This window comes from Lethenteron reissneri, chromosome 31 (assembly GCF_015708825.2).
Source record: "Lethenteron reissneri isolate LAM-NWPU_2019-01 chromosome 31, ASM1570882v1, whole genome shotgun sequence".
Lineage (NCBI taxonomy): Eukaryota > Metazoa > Chordata > Hyperoartia > Petromyzontiformes > Petromyzontidae > Lethenteron > Lethenteron reissneri.
Genome location: NC_083809.1, coordinates 4,551,122 through 4,569,736, shown reverse-complemented (window position 1 = coordinate 4,569,736; position 18,615 = coordinate 4,551,122). Strand labels below are relative to the sequence as shown.

At 43.6% G+C, this 18,615-nt stretch overlaps 1 protein-coding gene across 3 annotated transcripts; it reads left to right on the top strand.

Annotated features, from left to right (window-relative positions):
* The first annotated feature begins 3,568 nt into the window (after window positions 1-3,568).
* On the top strand, window positions 3,569-15,745 carry LOC133349693 (heterogeneous nuclear ribonucleoprotein A2 homolog 1-like). Of its 3 annotated transcripts, none has more exons than XM_061563352.1 (11): window positions 3,569-3,668; window positions 6,196-6,303; window positions 7,053-7,199; window positions 7,655-7,862; window positions 8,521-8,625; window positions 9,139-9,228; window positions 10,035-10,097; window positions 10,363-10,476; window positions 11,052-11,174; window positions 11,818-11,907; window positions 15,598-15,745. In XM_061563352.1, the coding sequence occupies exons 1-10, from the start codon at window positions 3,663-3,665 to the stop codon at window positions 11,880-11,882; spliced, it is 1,029 nt and encodes a 342-aa protein (XP_061419336.1). In that variant the 5' UTR covers window positions 3,569-3,662; the 3' UTR covers window positions 11,883-11,907; window positions 15,598-15,745. The 3 variants fall into 3 exon arrangements, with proteins under 3 accessions (XP_061419336.1, XP_061419335.1, XP_061419337.1); XM_061563351.1 differs by lacking the exon at window positions 15,598-15,745 and adding an exon at window positions 12,124-12,648; XM_061563353.1 differs by lacking the exon at window positions 15,598-15,745 and adding an exon at window positions 12,124-12,648 and having other exon boundaries at window positions 3,582-3,665.
* The last annotated feature ends 2,870 nt before the right edge of the window (window positions 15,746-18,615 follow it).

Below are 18,615 nucleotides of genomic sequence, written 5' to 3'. Positions count from 1 at the left end.
CACGGCAGGGCCAATACCTCTGCCGTTGCCGATCATTGTTTTAACGCAGTGGGCTCACACGAAATTGACTTTCAAGACGATGGTACTCTGCAAACCCACCGGCTATTATCAGAGATTTGTTCATGAAGCCATCCAGATATATAAACACAGACACAACTTCAACGGAGAAGATGGGTACTAACTGAGCAATCATTGGAAGGACGTTATTAACCAGGTAAAGTCTTAACTGACTGTGATGTTTCCATCCTACCTGCCTATGCCAGCTGTTATTTCCGACTCTCTGTGTGTCTTTCTCTTTCTCTCTCTGTGCTGCCCCCCCCTTCTCTCTGCCCCCCTGCAGCCGACCTCTCCAGTGCTGCTGCAGTAACCCACTTTACTCCAGTGACCCGGGTGCTACTGCGGGGTCCACTTTCTGCCCCGCCTCCTTCCCCCCCTTCTCTCTCCCCCCCTACTGCCGAGGCCTACTATATAACCTCGTGCCACGGCAGCTCTCTCGCCTACTTCAGCAGTTTTTTCTTGCTGTGGTTGTCCCACCTGATGACGATTGCTTGTGTTGCGATCAAAACGTCGTGATCTATTATTTTTATACTGACGTGACTTTACCGAAAGAACCAAAGAGTATTATTTAATAATTTAAGACAAGCCACAGTTGCTCCACTGTGGCCATGCAACCCAAACTATGGACCTTACCGTAAACCACCTTAAGTTTGCGCTCCTTCAACTGAGGAGGAACAGCAAAGCTTTACGAACTCTAAACGTAGCCTTTCATGGCCACATTATGATGCATGATTTATTTCGGTGAGGTCGTGTATAAATGCATTGTAAACCCTCCTCCACCCGACACAACTAAACACATTCCTGCGGAGGGAGCTGGTAGGAACGTTGGGTTGCTCGGTCAATGGCCAGGGTCAACGGCGGCGTGGTGTATTCCGCAAATATGCCCGAATGTGAGGGCGGGCACAAGCCGGCGTGAGTAGGTTAAACGTTGAGTTTTATAAGGGCACCACGTGGTGACCAGCCCCTCCCCACCCAGCCCCACCCCTCCCACCCCCACCAAGCCCCACCCTCCCCACCCAGCCCCTCCATACCCTTCCCACCCAGCCCCACCCTCCCCACCCAGCCCCTCCCCTCCCCACCCAGCCCCTCCCCTCCCCACCCAGCCCCTCCCTGCACAACGGACACAATAATCCCCTGTGGGCTGGTGTAACCAGGAGGTTCCTACCAATATTAATACATGTCATGTGAATCAAATGTGCCAAATGTATTGCTGTTTCACGTTGGAACAGTAATAAATAATTGAATTAATAAAGTACCCCATAAATAATTGACTTTCATAAAGTACCCCATGTACCCCAAGACAAAAATACCTTTAAAAGAACCTGCTTAGATTACATACCCTACGTTGTTCCCTGTATATTCCTCCTTGATGATAAAAAAAAACACACCGTGAAGATCATGTGACTTGTGGAATAATTTATTATTCCGTTTAAAGATTTGTTTACAGTAACTGGGATTCGGTGACAACACTGAGTATTTCAATAACAGGAATACTGTATTTAGAAATTTTTCTTGTACAGACCTGCAGGATAATCTAAAAACAACGTACAGCACAATAATGCCTCGGTTAACGAAGTAGATGCTTTCTGTGGTGTCACTTCGCGTATCGCACGCTTTCAGATGGCCGTCTGGAACGCTCTTCCTTCCGATATTAGGAAGCCACTGAAGCTGTGGCACTTTTGCACCTAAATTGAAACGAATTTCCTTCCCCCGCACCTCCGATTAGTACGCATGCATATCAACCCCTTATCAGTGCCCTACCTTATTACAGACCAATTCAGACCTTATTGGTCACCCCGTGCCCTCATAAATCTTAACGTTCATTCTGCAAAGTTCCATCACAAAGGATGAAACACAAAAATGTATCTAGTTTTTTTATTACCTAATAGTTATGTGTGTGTATTCATACCTGCCAACCCCTTATCAGTGCCCTACCTTATTACACAACAATTCAGACCTTATTGATTACCCAGTGCCTTTATAAATCTCAAAGTTCTTCCTACAAAGTCCCATCACAAGGGGGAAACACAACAATTAGACATTACATTTTTTTGCTGTACGCCGTATAGGACCTGAAAACTCAATTTCCATGTACACGAATACAGGTAAAACCTTATGGGTTGACAGGTATGAGCACGGTTTGGCTACGTAGGGCGCGAAAGAAGTACAACATAGTACACACATTCAACACTTGTAACCGATGCCGAATTAGACAAGCGACAGTGCAAAGTGACAATCCGTCGATGCTCTGTGCTATACGGTTTATCCCGTAATCTTGTTCGGGGGAATTTGAGTTTTCAGGTCCAAACGGTGTACATACAGCCCATGATCACTGATTCATTGATTTTACAGCTTTATGTTGGTGATTTCAAAAACGTTTTGGTTTAGCCATATTTGTTTGTTGTAGTACAGAGTTAGACTGATAACTTTAATCTAAATTGTCTTATGGTTGTTATTGTTTGACTTGCATCCCACTGGGATTTTTGCACACAGCATTGATATGCGGTGGTTTTTCTGGAAGACTTTTCTGTTTTTTCCTGGATTTTTCTGTTTGCACAGTCACTTTAAGATGTTTTCTTGTTCATGTATTTGTTTGTTGCGGTTGCACCCGATTCAAGAGCCGATGGCTCACAGCACTATACCTAATAAATGAACTGAACTGAACACGGGGATATGTTTTTGTTTATCTATTTGTTTGTTTCACCCTTGCGATGGTATTTTGTGGGATGAACGTTGATATGTATAAGGGGCACGGGGGTGACCAATACGGTCTGAATTGGTCTGTGATAAGGTTGGGCACCGATAAGGGGTTGACAGGTATGAATTCTAGATTTGAAGCTTTCGTGACTGCAAGGATTTATACTCTTAGGTTTTTTTCGGTAAAGTCACGTAGGTAAAAAGATTATTATTTCTATTATTCAAAATTTTATTATTTATTTTATTAGCATAGATTTTTTTTCTTATTTATTTTTATTATTTTTACCTACGTGACTTTACCGAAAAAACCTAAGAGTATGACAGGTATGAGTTTAATCTTGATTTGAGTTTATATCCCTTCGGTAAAGTCACGTAGGTAAAAAGATTATTATTTCTATTATTAAAATTTTTCTTATTTATTTTATTAGCATAGATTTTTTATCTTATTTATTTTTATTATAATTTTTACCTACGTGACTTTACCGAAAAAAACCTAAGAGTATGACAGGTATGAGTTTAATCTTGATTTGAGTTTATATCCCTTCATACAGCAGTGGATTGACAAATGGAGGCCATTGCGTGCAAGGCGTGAACTGAACAAAGAGAGCCGGGGGTGGTTAGGGGGGCGGGGTGGACGGGTGGGGGGCGTGTATGGGATAAAAACAAATCTAAAAACAAAACAAAATTACAAACCCATCAGTAACTTACAATTTATTAGGTCACAGCTTTGTGTAAACACATTCACTGTAATTTATGACCTGCGCTGAATAAAAAAAATAGATTAACGTATCTCATTAGCATATCATTATAAGCGTGACGACAGCGCCCACCACGTGACCGCGCCTTCTTGAAAGTTCGACCGCCGGTCCGCCCGCTTCGCTCGCCGCTCTTCCCTTCAATCACCGAAGATGGTGGTGAGGTTTCGTGTGCGAGAGGACACAAAATATATCGCGCGGGTATCACCGAGTACACCCTAAGCCATCGTAACGCGGTCGATTCGTCGCGATGCGTGCGCCGATACGGACCGGATGATCGCGGATTCTAATCGGGTTCCCAGGCTGCAAGGTTGCGTCGCGTTAATGGCTTCAAAGCGGGCCGGCCATTGTGCTCTGCGGCTACCTCGTTCGTTTTAATTGTGGTGGGTTCGGGTTGTTCCTTTTTAACCGATAGATTTAAAAACAACAAAAATGTGTCCGCTCTTGCCGTCGGTGTAATACACGACCATTGTTAGGGAGAAATGTGTGCGGGTGAGTTGTTTGTAACGGCGAGGTTTAAAATGGCCGCGCGCCGTGGGGGTTACTGCGGAAGGCCGTGACGCCCATCTTAGGTGAGCACATGGCGGTTAATCGATTATTGAGTATCGATTATTATTAAGCTTTGTATTATATCGGTGCATCAGTATGTGTGTGTGTTGAATGTTCGATTTTTTTTTTATCAACGGGTTAAGGCTACAAATTATCTGGATACTTTGGTCTAAAAAAAATTCGCCCAACATGGCCTAGCAAATGGTGTATACGTGTTCTTGGTTCTTTCGGTAAAGTCACGTAGAAGGGAAGTAATAAAACAATAAAAATAAAACGTAATAAAATAATTCTCACGACGTTTCGGCTACAACGCAAGCAGCCGTCTTCAGGTGAAGAGGAAGTTCACCTGAAGACGGCTGCTTGCGTTGTAGCCGAAACGTCGTGAGAATTATTTTATTGTATTATGTTTTATTTTTATTGTTTTATTACTTCCCTTCTACGTGACTTTACCGAAAGAACCAAGAAGATGAATCCCTGCAGTCACGAAAGCTTTAAATCGAAAGGTGTATACGTGGTTTTATAAGCGTTTAACGTGGCGATTGTTATTTCTCAACCGATGGTATCAAATCGACCTATCCATTCAAACTGCGCCAAGCATTTTGAAGGGCAGGAAGGAAGTCGCTGTGGCCCAGCCTCTAACGGTTGTAGATTCTTAGGCTGTGAACGCCTAATTTGTGCTTAATTAAAACCCCACTAAATATCAAACTGGGAAAAATCGAATTGTGTGGTTGCATTAAGATATTACAGCTCCGTGTGTTTTTGGGAATTGCATTGATGTGCAAAAATATAAAGTAATTGAATCGTTGATTTTTATTTATTTAATCTTGACCCGAGTTGTAATAGATACAATTTAGAAAGTGTGAATCCTTTTACAAGCCTGATGTTTAATTGAATAAAATATTTGACCTAATTGACACGCTTTTTTAATTGTAGAGTATTACCTACCTTTACTGGTTAATCATTTAAAAAAGTGAAAAAAATCGCCCTTCAACGTCATTCTTTCGTCCAATGTAATGTGGCCAATATAAGTGCTTCCTGGAATAATATGATTTGTCTACAAAACCGCATGCGCAGGGTGGGTGTGATCATATTTAGTGTTATGTAACGACTCGCTCCGGCCATACAAATGTGGAATTTCCACAACTGCCTTTTTAAGGCTTATCGATAGCCGAGCACATATCCACGTGTTTTACTTTATAATTAAGCTTTTTTTTATGACTTAAATACGACACGTGGGCTGTTTTTGAATGAAGCGGCTCATTGTTTCGTACCAATCCAATTTTTACAGAGGTGGTAATTGCGTAGTCCATCAGTGTATATTAGCATAGTGCGTGCGATGGTTTGGAAGTTGGGTAATCGTAGGTGAACAGACATGTGATATCAAATCAGTACTCCACGATCCAGCACTGTCTAACGTTGCGAAGTATGGTCAAACAACTCCCGACATGGAGTGAGGGGGGGGGGGTCTTCATCCAGTAGGAGATTGACAAAGGGGCTGAACATTGCAGGAGACGACACGTGTTTTACGCGTGGTCCACATACATCTTGGGCTTCCTGAAATGACATTTTTTTAATATTGAGGTTTTAGAGCAGGAATAAATGTTTGTGGTTGCACCTTACGTTTTTAGGTAATGGGAAACCACAAATTGTATCTAAACTCTAACCACATTAGTTTTGAGTTGTGGTTTAATGTTTGAATTATGGTTATTACGGTAAGCACTAGCTTTCCTGCAAAATACCCTCATCCCACTATGGGAACCTCATTTGCCAGTAAAAATATGATAATTGGTTTTTTACCCTTCTATCTGGCAACAGTTTTGTTGCCAGATAGAAGGGTAAAAAACCAATTATCATACCCTCATCCCGTGGTGCTGAGATTGTTAAGCTTACCTATTGTGGAAGCTTGGCTGTATTAATTACAAAATAGTACCCGTGGAATGTACTTGGTGTGATCGGCTAAAAAAAAGTCAAGAATGGAAAGCATTTGCCCCGATGTCTCTTTTGACACGGGGTGAAATCAAGTGTTGGATCGTCATTGCTTAATACATTTGTATAACAGAAGTGGCATGCCAAACCACACCATTTTCATGCAATAGCATTAACTGTTTTCTTTCCCCATCTTTACATTGTATAACAGGAGCCGGAGCAAATGCGGAAGCTGTTTATCGGCGGACTGAGCTTTGAAACCACTGAAGAAAGTTTACGAGAATACTACGAGCAATGGGGCACCATTGTGGACTGTGTGGTACGTACACCGTATATGTTGTGCAAGTGTGAACACTGCAAAGCACAACACTGATTTCAGTGCAGCTTATGACATGACCATATTTGCAGCCAAGCAAATTTGCTTAGTTTTTTTTATCACTTGGGTTAAGTTAAAAGTGGTTGCATAATTTAGGGAAAGCGTTAACCACTAGCATTAATGATTAAGTAATGTGATAATTGCATGCACCCAAATAATGTTTACATTTCCTAGTGGATTCTAAATGTCATCTTATGGTGACTTGCGTAACGATCTGACTCGGCAAATCCAGAGTCTTCAAATCACTAAATATACGAACTAATATCCAGAGTTAACAGTTTAACAAACGTCATTAAAAGCCAATTTTATTAGGTGGGGCTTCACTACAATCATGGCAAACTCTTAACTCTCCTTGGCTTATAGCCTGACCCACCCCATTTTGTGCAATCTTCCTTGTTCAAGCCCGCCTTTGCCCTGGGCATTCTCTGTGGGCCATGTCTGATGGCTACGTCCATATAAGAGGATGTTAGGGAATCTCCCAAAAATGAACGTGTTAAAGTCCTAGCCTTGTGGTGGTTGTACGCTAGTCACCGTGTATTCTTGTATATCTTCTCCCACACCTTGTCCGTCCCCACACGGATTAGCACGGTTAGCTATGTACGGTGTGAAAAGTTCAGCGTATGTACATGCATTGCTGGAGAACCACTGTGTGGCAGACTACTTGATGCGCGTCCCCCCCCTCCCCCCACCAGGTGATGAAGGACCCCAGCTCGAAGCGTTCGCGCGGCTTCGGCTTCATCACCTACTCGGTGATGGAGGAGGTGAACTCAGCCATGCAGGCGCGGCCACACACGGTGGATGGGCGAGTCGTCGAGGCCAAGAGGGCCGTGCCGCGAGACGTGAGTATCCTGGGCGGGAGGGGAGGGGGGAACGCATGTTCTGAATAAGCAAATAAATGTTACAGTATTTCCAGCTTCTGTTGGCTCATTTACAGCACGATTGTTAAATAAACGGCTTGTTCTTTCTTACCGGCACTGCCTTGGGGGACCACACATTGTCAGTGCTTGTGTTGCTATTCACACCATGGTGTATATTTTTTACTCCAATGGATACTTTGTTTCGGAACATGACGCCAATAGCACAATTGGGATAAAACTGGGAAAGGATACAATATCTGACGTTGGTCATAAACCATGTTAAGAACAATGAAATGCGTAACATGTTTCTTTTATACAACATTATTGATGATGGAGGTAGTTGGTTTTAATAGCTGATTAATTAACTGGATCGATTTTTTGTAATGAATTTGGCTTCTAAAAATACCTCAACTCTCTAATGTGGCTATGTTCATCAGGATTCACGACCGGGAATCCAAGTGACGGTGAAGAAGCTGTTTGTGGGTGGAATCAAGGACAACACCGATGAATCGCACCTTCGCGACTACTTCTCGAAGTTCGGGCGCGTGGAAAGTGTTGACATGGTCACCGACAAGCAGACGGGCAAGAAGAGGGGCTTCGCCTTCGTCACTTTCGACGACTACGACCCCGTCGACCAGATAGTCTGTAAGTTTGCGGGGAGAGGTACCTTAAGTCACCAGAGAATTGTGTGGGGGATGGCAGGACAGGCCGATAGGAGGGGATCGCCTGTAATCATGCAAGTTCACGAGAGGTTTTTTGGGGTTGCATTACGTAAACATAAATGTGTTTATGCCATCTAACCCAAAAACCTTAATATTGCTTGTGAAAGCCTATGTTAAATGCAGGATAATAAATTTACAGGATGGTACAGGAATCTCAGACTATAAGTTACCTCATTACACAGTGTTTCGCGTGTATGTTGCTTAGGAATTGGAACGTTTCCTGATTATAAGCGTAATGTTTTGCATATGCGTTCTTAAAAGAAATGCGCGAAACTAAATTTTGTGCAATTTGTAAAGTAGGAACACTAAGGTGGGCAGGGTCGTCTCAAGGGCAGGGTAATAAGAGCCATGGGGGCTGCAGTACAAAGTTGACTTGTCTGATTTTGTGCATGAAAGCTCACAAGACAATTACGTTCTGAACTGTAAGTTGCAGTTGTAGGGTGGCTAAATGTATCATAATGTCATTTATAGAACTGAAAGTCTTAACAGGGCAAAAACTCAATTCATGTTTTCTATTTTAAATGACTGTGCTGCATAAGTACGTTGACCCCCTTCTCATTGTTTTTGTATCCATCCGACAGTTCAAAAGTTCCACACCATCAACTGTCACAAGTTGGAAGTCAGAAAAGCACTCTCGCGCCATGAAATGGAGACCATGCAGATGAACCAGAGAGGTGGCGGTGGAGGTGAGCAAACCCAAACGCAGAGGACACGACCACCACTTTGTCACATCTGCATTTTTGTAAAGCGAAAATCAAGTGAGTTTTTAATAAACGTTTTTTTTAGTTTTATCTGGGCCACCCTTACCCTAAATAGTTTACTGTGCATGCACATCAGTGAGTGGCAGGGGTGGTGCAATGGTGACACTAGTGCCACGCAGTAAGAAGGGCCTGGGTTTGATTCTTGATTTGGTTGCTGTTGTTATGCCTCTGTTCTGCATTGGTTTCCTTCCATATAAAAAAAACATTGTAGCTGTTATTGGCTAAATACCTGTACTTGTACTCCATTGGGATTACACGCAGCGGCAATCATTGCCCCCTACTTGCAAAACTTGGCAGGTCCTTCCTGAAAAAGTCTTTGAGACTTGGTGATGATTTCCTGGCTACCTAAGCATAATACAATAAGTTGTATGAAATGACATTGCTTTAGTGGGGGAAGGGGTTGTGATATCTGCGACTCATTTGTGGCAATGTTTACAGGCCGTGGTGGGTTTGGACGGGGTGGTGGTGGAGGCGGTGGCGGTGGAAACTTTGGCCGTGGCGGCGGTGGTGGAAACTACGGAGGTGGAGGTGAGTTAAGCGGTTCAAGCACATTACAAATGCAATGGAAATAATTTTTAGGTGACAACCCTTTTATGCTTTATACCACGGTATCCCAAACTCCAGTCTTCGTGACCCACCACGCTACGTCTTTTTGCATTTACCATTTTACTCCCCAATCAAATACAAAATCATTACACGCTGCACGTGGCCGATGATTGTTAGCGTCCCACGTGAAGCACTAAACAATTGTGTGCGTTAATGGGAGCCGATATCAGATTGAAATCTCGGTATGCGTGTGTGTACACGTGTTTAATGATCATTATGCAACGTGGAATGAGTTCATTTGTATTTTAATGGGGAATAAATTGGTAAACGCGGAAGTGCATAGCGTGGTGGGTTTCAATTTCTGGATTTTGGGAAACCCTGCTTTCCATGTTATATGGGACTGAAATCGCATCTAAAACATTTTGAAACGGCACCCCCAGTGGTAGCTGTCCTCATCTGCTAGACGGGGTGTGGAGGGAGGGCAATGATTGCTATGACTAATCCCAATTGAGTAATGTTATTTATGTTGAGACATCAGTTTCTTTGTTCAACAACTGAATTTACTTGATTCTATGCAGCTGCCGAGCAGACCTGGAAATAATACATGTTATCAAAGTTAACCACACTCTCAATGTGGTGCCTGCCTTAGAAGTCTTCCAAGGTTGTGGGTTTCTTAAAAAAATAAAGGGAACTGTTGGATATGGGAATTCAAACATTACAAGTATAACATCTACAAGTATGTTGAATGTGCAGTTTGAAAATATATATAACATTCCGTGTGATTTCAGGTGGCTATGGTGGTGGCAGGGGTGGTGGCTATGGAAATGATGGCTACAATGGCTATGGCAATGGTGAGTTTGCTTAATTTCCACATTGTGTCAGAAGTCCTGGAGGGGGCACAGTCTCTTTCATTCAATCCAATTTGAGCAGTATGTAAGCATTGTTTATAAGCAAAAGCCCATTGGGGTATTAGCAATGATATGACAGTAATGTTAGCATATGTACTTGGCATAATCTGTAAATGTGCACAATTAAGACGCAAGTGTCATGGACGTAACAATTCATTCTCATTGATACGATGCTTTACATGTCTAACCCTTTCTCGTGCTTGCACAGGGAACTTTGGTGGTGGTGGCGGCGGCGGAGGCTATGGGAATCATGGTGGCGGCTACAATGGAGGGGGGGGAGGAGGGGGTGGCTATGGTGGCGGCGGTGGTGGTTATGGAGGCGGTGAGTGTCCATCAGTCTCTTCTCACTTGTAACTCTTACTTGCAGGTGTATGGTGGTAGGTTGCTTGTAGTAGCTTAGTGACATTGGAAGGCTTGAGTGCTAATCCCTTGGTACGTACGTCTAAAGAGTGTGCAGTCTTGTGGTTCCGTGTGTTTCTCCACCAATGTGGAGCCCCCTGAAGTCGTGTTCTCTTGCATGTGCAGGTTTTCCTCCAGGCACTCCAGTTTGTTCCCACATGCAAAACAACCCACGAAAGGCATTGGCTCAGCAAACTCGAGTAGTGTGTACCCTCCTTTGACAGTGGCGTAGCTATCGAGGGCGCAGACAGTGCAGCTGCACAAGGGCTCAGATGCCAGGTTTTGAAAAGGGGCTGAAGTTTGGGCGGTGGGGGGGGCCCCCCATTTCATTCCTTGCTCCAGGGCCCATGCCAACGACGCTACGCCACTGCCTCCTTGAAAGTCTTGAGACTTCCCCCCCCGTAAAGATTTCCTGCGTGTACATTTTAACTCGCAATTATGAATGGTTTTTCATAATTCACCTTAGTTTGACGATAACGTTGCAATTCCTCACCCCAGGCAATTATGGAGGCGGCGGCCAGTACAATGACTTTGGCAACTACAACCAACAGCAGTCGAGCTACGGTCCCATGAAGGGCGGCGGAAACTTCAACCAGAGGAGTGGGGGCCCCTACGGAGGAGGTAAAGCAGCCCCACTGTGCTGAAAATAGAGGCCACGTGTGGCACGAACAAGCGACAGGCATGAATGTAGACGCGTGACGATGCATCGATCCATCAAGGCCTACGCTCGCAGAACACGCGTCATTGTGTATGTGAGAATTGAATTCAACTCTTGTGTATGTAATTGGGTTATGTAATTTTGGCAGCCAACTACTGTGCTACATTTACTACAATAGCTTTTATTGAATTGGATCGTGACTCTGCATCTGTCAGCGATTCAATTTTAAAATGAAATCCTTCATTTTTTTTTTTTACCATCTTGTTTGGTTGTATTTCTGCTTTTTTCACTTGTGCCTATCATTTAAATCCTTAAGTTCAATTCACTGCATGCATCGGTGGGCGTACGAATCTATTTTTGATCAAAGCGATGCATCGTTAAATGACCAAGTGTTAGGGTAGCGCACATACCTTGTTGTCGAATTCACAATCGCGGCGTTAGCCAACAGGTAGTGGATCGTCGGGTAACAGTTTTCCATCCGGTGTCTTAGAAAAACCTTGCTAATTGCGATGCTTGCCAATGGGTATCTTTAGTGAAGAATCCTTCCAATCGCAACTGCCATGTACTGCTCCTGAATCCATTACAAATGGCGATGCTTGCCAACAGGTGGCTATAACTCTGGCGGTGGCGGCGGCGGCGGAAACTACGGAGTTCGTGGTGGCAGATACTGATCATTGTGGGCAGGATTTCTCAAAGGTAATGCCCCCCCAACACCATGCACTCTAAAACGCCACACACACACGCACACATCTGCCGCATTTCAACCAAACAGAACAGATCACGGCATGTGCCACTTTTAAGACCACACCCCACTTAATTTGAATTGAGTGCGTTGAGAAATGCATTGAGACGTTTTGACGTACACCTAGACGAGTCGTTAACAAGGAATGCCGTCTTGTTCGTGTTTGACAGGCATCAATGTATTAAAAAGGAGGAACTGAACGGGACAGGTGGTGGGGCAGGACAGCGGCAGGTTATGCTCTTCCTCATCCCGTGTTGGCGGCAGCCTTCTTACCTTGTCGAGGCAGTGAGGAGAGAGGCTTTTAACAGAGGAGCCCACAGACGCCTGCGGTAGACGCGAGATTGTTAGTGCGTTCATCCTTTGGGAATGGTTTTTTCGATAGGTGAAAATGAATAATAAAATAGTTGTTAAGGCTGTTACCTATTTGTTTTTTCCCTTGTGTTAACGACAAGCAAAACACTTTGTTTTTAAGTTCTACCATTCCAGAGCTTGCTGGATGATGAACGGCCGTTTTTAGTTAACTTCAATACCTTTTTATCTTTTGTATGAAAGCGTAGTATTTTTGTCTAGCATATGATACTGTAACTGTGACTTATTCGGTTGTTTGGAAACAGAAAAAAATGTAGTTATTTTTTTTCTCTCCTGTGCACATGTTGGTTTGTATTGTAGTGTCGAATAAAAGACAATTTAAGATACTTTAATGTTAGATTGAGGTCTTTATTTAGGGGACATGGGAGGTGGGAGTCAGAAGGCATTACACTTGCTTCTTAAACTGCTTCAGCAGTTGTGTAGTGCAAAGCAACATGATATAGGTTGCTCACCTTTATTCTGGTGAACTGCTAACCTAATGAACAATTGCACCCCTGAATGTGCAATAGATGCGTTCTCGCAAGGTACTGTGAATAAAATGGGTTTGTTGACCATACCATCAGACATTACACTTCCATGATGCCCATTTGCTAAATATAAGCGCTGTTGAGGGAACACGTGTTTAGCATATATTATAAAAATGCTCTTATTTGGCCTCCGCCACAACACAAACTTGAGGTATTTTTACCTTGCATTGCTTCATGAGGACAGATTTCACCACGGCACAAATCTCAAGACACACGTTCATACTTTTAACAAACAAATGGCAAATGTGCCTCCCATACTGTAAGACAATATGTACTTTCACTAATTAATGCTCACTAGGTGATGCCAAACAATTTGCTGTCTGCTAAAATAAGCCTTTGCCTGGCACACCCATGATTTTGGTAACGGTAGAACCCGACAGTTGCGTATGCCACTGCTGGTCGAAAGGCCACCACAGTTCTAGAGGTTATTTGGCCTACTTTCATGCGAGAATTTGGTATAAATAAAAATCACTGGTTAATGGGATTGGATAAAAAGTCACCTATTTCAGGCTAAATGAGGTCATGGAGGTGATTGGCAATATGAACATCTGAACATATTTACCACACGGTAGTAGGAGCTCAGCGAGTTGAAGACTCCACCTTTAGGATGAGAAGATTATGCTAGCTGCTTACAGAGGGCGAGGAGAGAGACGCACGCCCAAATGCATCTCGACCACGGCGCAATGGAGAGCTACGCATGGAGCCCAGAAGGCCATCGCTGGCTGCAGGATGTGGAGGGCATAATCCAGTGCTCAAGGTTAATGGAATAGAGATGGTGTTGTTTGAAGGGAGGCTGCCATCAACTTGGGCCTGTGCCTGAAGTAGTTGAGACCTTGTCCGGTGCATTTACTGCCTGAAATAGTTGAGGCCTTGTCCGGTGCATTTGCTGCCGGTGAAGCGTAATCAGAAAGGATTTTATTCGCCATGAAAGTTCGCACAGACAAGGAATTTACTTTGGCCGGAATGTGCATACATTCAACATGTAGGAATCTTAAATAAAATCCTCTTATGGCATCTAAGCACTGCTAGTAGAGCCATGCAAGTCTATGGTGCCTCGGGCCCCTTCCAGCAGTGGCTTGAGAAAGGCTGTACGTGTACAAGAGAAGGAACCTACCTTTGCTTTCATATGCTGCCTCATGCATTGGCTGCAAATGCCCTTCCGCAAAAAAACTTGTGGGCAGAGACAAAATATGCCAAGTAGAAAATGTAAGGTGTGTTGTAGCATGATGGGAAGCACTGACAATGCTGTCCAGGCCTAGAGTATACTCAAAGCAGCCAGATGCAAGGTGCAGGTGGGTGGCAGTACATCCAACAGGCTGCTGACCATACTTCCTTGGCATGTATCCCCTTGCATGTGTTTGTGTTAAAGCACACCCTTTGGCCTTCCCAACATCGGTAAAATGTGGCCGTACACCACAACTTGGGCTTTTCAATTAGTTGCCTTCATTTGGCTGAAGTGTAATATTAAAAATAGTCCAATTGTGTCTTCAACGACTCAGGTGTTGTGAAGGTATTTATATTCTCGTAGATTTAATTATTTACTTATTCACATGATACTTCAGCAACTGTGAGCATTTGGCACTGCGATGAAGCCAGCAATCGGCAGTTAGAATCCTCGGCCACACAAATAGTAGCGATGCCATTCGTGCACCCCCTTCACCAACCCGGCAATGAATTCCGGTCAAAACAACCATTCCACAGATGGTGTGAGAGCCTCCAAACAGTGGGTTGGCAAAGGGACTAAGTTATTTTTACCGGAGCAACTACAGTAATATATAAATGTACTGCAGTACATGTTTTACTTAGAGTTGACAGTCTCGGCTCCACTGTAATTGCATGAAGAAAAGTAACTACGAATTGTATGAGGAGTTGGGCAAGGAGATGCACTTTCACTAAGGATATTCACAGCAACGACATTTTCTGGACATTGCATTTGAGAAATCAGTCCTAGATGAGGATTCATCAGTTGACCATCTCAGGTTTTCTGCGTTGGTAGCCACCAATGGAAATTGACTGCAGGAAATTATTGAAGAACTTAAGAAGACTTGAAATTTCGGCTTAAGATGTATGATGAAAACGATTACAACAAGCTCGCTGAACAATAAAGTATGCGATGGAGGGACACCGGGAAAATAACAGTAAGTATTATTAGAGGAATTATTGAAGGTGGCTTGGGATCATAATGATCAAAGGCAGGTGGTCATTTTTATTAAATTAATTTCATTATGAAAAGCAACATACCATCACTGCCTATAGAGTAAAGTTTTTCTCATCGGTACTATGATGTGGGTTTAAAAATGTGGATACCTCAAAGAAAATAGAAACGCTAACGGTGCACAGATTCATGGAAGCATGCTTGGAATTTCATGAGGTGAATCTGAACGTAATTCAGAGATTAAGAAACGTACATGGATTTGGGGAGGGATACTTTTATGGAAGGGGAAGATGGGTGATGGATGAGTCTTGGTGACTGAATGGCAGCCTACATCCAACACCAGATTGATGAACGGCTGTGAATTGTCAAAGCAATATCGTGCAGAAGACGTCTTTGGGCCCTGGCTGTTTGTGTTGAAACATTGCTCTCTTTGTAGGATCGGATTGAATCTTGCAGAATCCACTTAGAATTGGAACCAGGTATTTCTTCCATTCAGGTAACTGGGGCTAGAATCGCTTACACGCAACAAGGTGCTTTGTAGCACTGCATGCTGTTTCATAATGGCCGTGTTTCTTGTGTTTTTTCTTCCGCAGGTAAGATGTGAATAGTGACTCGGCACGTCCATCTAAATGTTAAATATGGTCTTGTGGGACACGATGCCTAATATATAGCGTAAGCACATTTTATAAGCTGAAATGTTTTTCCTACTATTTTTGTAATAAAGGATACAGAAAAAACTGATTTGTGTCTCTGGAGATACGAGTCAAAAACGGTACTATACCCTTAAGCCTACACTGCCTGCCCAAGGGTAAAATTGGACTAAGTATCTCGTCAAGACCCTGAGCACCAGAAATGACAACAAAACGAACAATGCACACGTGTCGATTGCAGAAGACTACAACAGCCCAGCACTCTCTGGCCTCCATGCTCTGCCCTGTATCAAAAAAGCTGCATATTAATCTAATGGCTTGAGACCACTACCAGCCAGCCCAGCTTTTCTGATGGAACTAAATTGATGTATGATTGTGGGCTGTTAGTGCCGCACGAGCTCACCACACCGAGCAGAGGCTGCGGTAGGCCTCCCCGTTTCTGGACTGTGAGATGTAGGTTGTGGGAGTGGGCCTGTCTGGTGAGTGTGCCTACTGCTTTGAGGAGCAGGAGCACGTTCATAGGGTCTGGGGAGGTCGGCTATGTACCCAAATCAGCTGCATGAGTCAGTCCTGAACCTCGCCCATTTCCCCTCCATTGCACGGAACTTGCATCAGCTCGGACCAGGCTGTTGCGGATGTGAATGGGGTCCTTGTCTGAACGCAGACGCCTGCAGGAGAAGAATGGTGGGTGCATTTTACAGACGCCAAGCTGGTCGTGGGCAGATCAACTTCACAGTAGTTGGGCGTTACGGACATAGGCCCGCATTTGCTGTTTGTCTCTGGTCCAGGAGATGTACGCTCTTGCATCCATAATGTGGATGCGTTGATGTCAATGCTGCGTTTGTGATTTACAAGGCCCCCAAGCTGCACAAGTCCAGCAGCCTCCCGTTGTTGAGTGGATCTGGCCCATGCCTTCCAACTACTCCAGTCCAAGTGCCTGCGTGACTCGGGCATTAAATTCACCCAACATTATGACGAGCCCAAAGAGGCATTTTAGCCAGTACCAGGGACAGGTGATATCTTGTCTCTTCAGCTTTACGTGCGTCACCTCTTGTGGGGGCTGGGTGGGGAGGGGCTGGTCACCCCGTGGTGCCCTTCTAAAACTCAACATTTAACCTACTCACGCCGGCTTGTGCCCACCCTCACAGTCAGGCATATTTGCGGAATACACACGCCGCCGTTGACCCTGGCCATTGACCGAGCAACCCAACGTTCCTACCAGCTCCCTCCGCAGGAATGTGTTACCTTCAAGAAAACTTGATGTTACTCGAGGCGAGATGGCGTTACTATTGTATTTTCCAGAATGACATGCCGTGCCGCCTCTATATCTATGGAAAAAGCAAATTGGAAGCAGACGTGGGCTGCTCTCGCCTGCCGAACCGACACAAATTGCAAGTTCGTGAGAAGCCGATAAAAGTTGAGTCACTTGTGTAAAAAAAGTGCTTTGTAAAACACAACTCACAATCTACCGCATCCATCACGAACACTGCCGAGCAAATTCAAATCTTTCACGACACCAGGTGTGCACTCGATGTGGTTGGTTGGCCTCTGCTAACTTGACATAGAAAATGGAACAAAAAAAATTCAATTTGTGCATCAAGAAATGAACATGGATTTGAGAAAGTTAGCAAGTTAAGAGGTCCTCTTCTTTGGGTCTTTCGGTAAAGTCACGTAGATACGTTCAAAGTAAATAACAAACTACGTTTCGATCGCAAAACAAGCGTTCAGGAAGAGCGGGGGTTAGAAGCTAACCCTTTGAACCTATCTACGTGACTTTACCGAAAGACCCAAAGAATATGAATTCCTGCAGTCACGAAAGCTTTAAGTTAGAGGTCGTGAAAAGTGATACGCCAAGTGGGTTTAGGCAGGAGGCATCACGAGCAGGGATGATGGCTGGTTGGTCGAGACTAAGAACGGAGCGGCAGCTAACGGCCACTGCTAAACACGCGAGCCTCACGGACGGTATTCCCTTCGTCATTGGCGAGGGCCACGTTCCGAAGATGCTCGCGAGTAGCTAATTTCGCGCACGATATTAGCCTACGAAACCTACTTTTTTTACGAATTTAAAACATAAATGAAAATTATAACACAAAAACATCGCTTATAATAATGAAAATAAATGTTGATTTAAAGCTTTCGTGACTGCAGGGATTCATATTATTGGTTCTTTTGGTAAAGTCACGTAGAAGGGAAATAATAAAATAATATAAAACAATCAAAATTCTCACGACGTTTCGACTGCAACACAAGCGGTGCAGGTGTGAAATCCACAGCAAGAAAATTTGAAAAAAATTTATTGCTGTAGATTTCACACCTGATGATTGCTTGTGTTGCAGTCAAACGTGAGAATTTGTATTTTATATTTTTATTATTTCCCTTCTTCGTGACTTTACCGAAAGAACCAAGAATACATTAAATAATTGTTTGTAAATTAAGTTCCCGTTATGTCACTTCATCTCATCACTTTTCTTCTCTTTCGACGCAGTCGTGGTGCAGAGATCCAGATGCGACAGCCAGAAATCGCGGATAACAAGTTTGTTAATAACGAGGGGAAAATATCGTATCATGACAAGGCAGCGTTAATGACACGTGCTGCTTGCAATTCTTTTAATTGTGCGATTTTCCTGAATAGTTTCGTAAGCCCAACGATCTCAAGACTCCACGCCAAACCTAACTTGGCTGTGCAAATTCAACGACTTCAACCATGCTCAATAAACCTATCACACGGACGCACAAGAACATCGTATTATTTTATGTACAGTATACGGATTTACAATGATTTTTTACGAAATGAGACAATGTTTTTTTTTAAATAACGTTTTATTCCCCTTGGTTTATTTCCAAAATGCCACATAGCAAGGAATACTCGTGTACTGCGGTTGTAATTGTATTCAGAAAAGTATTTATCAGTAGCATAAATCATGGCCAACAGTGCAATAATATACCTAACTAAAAGTAAAG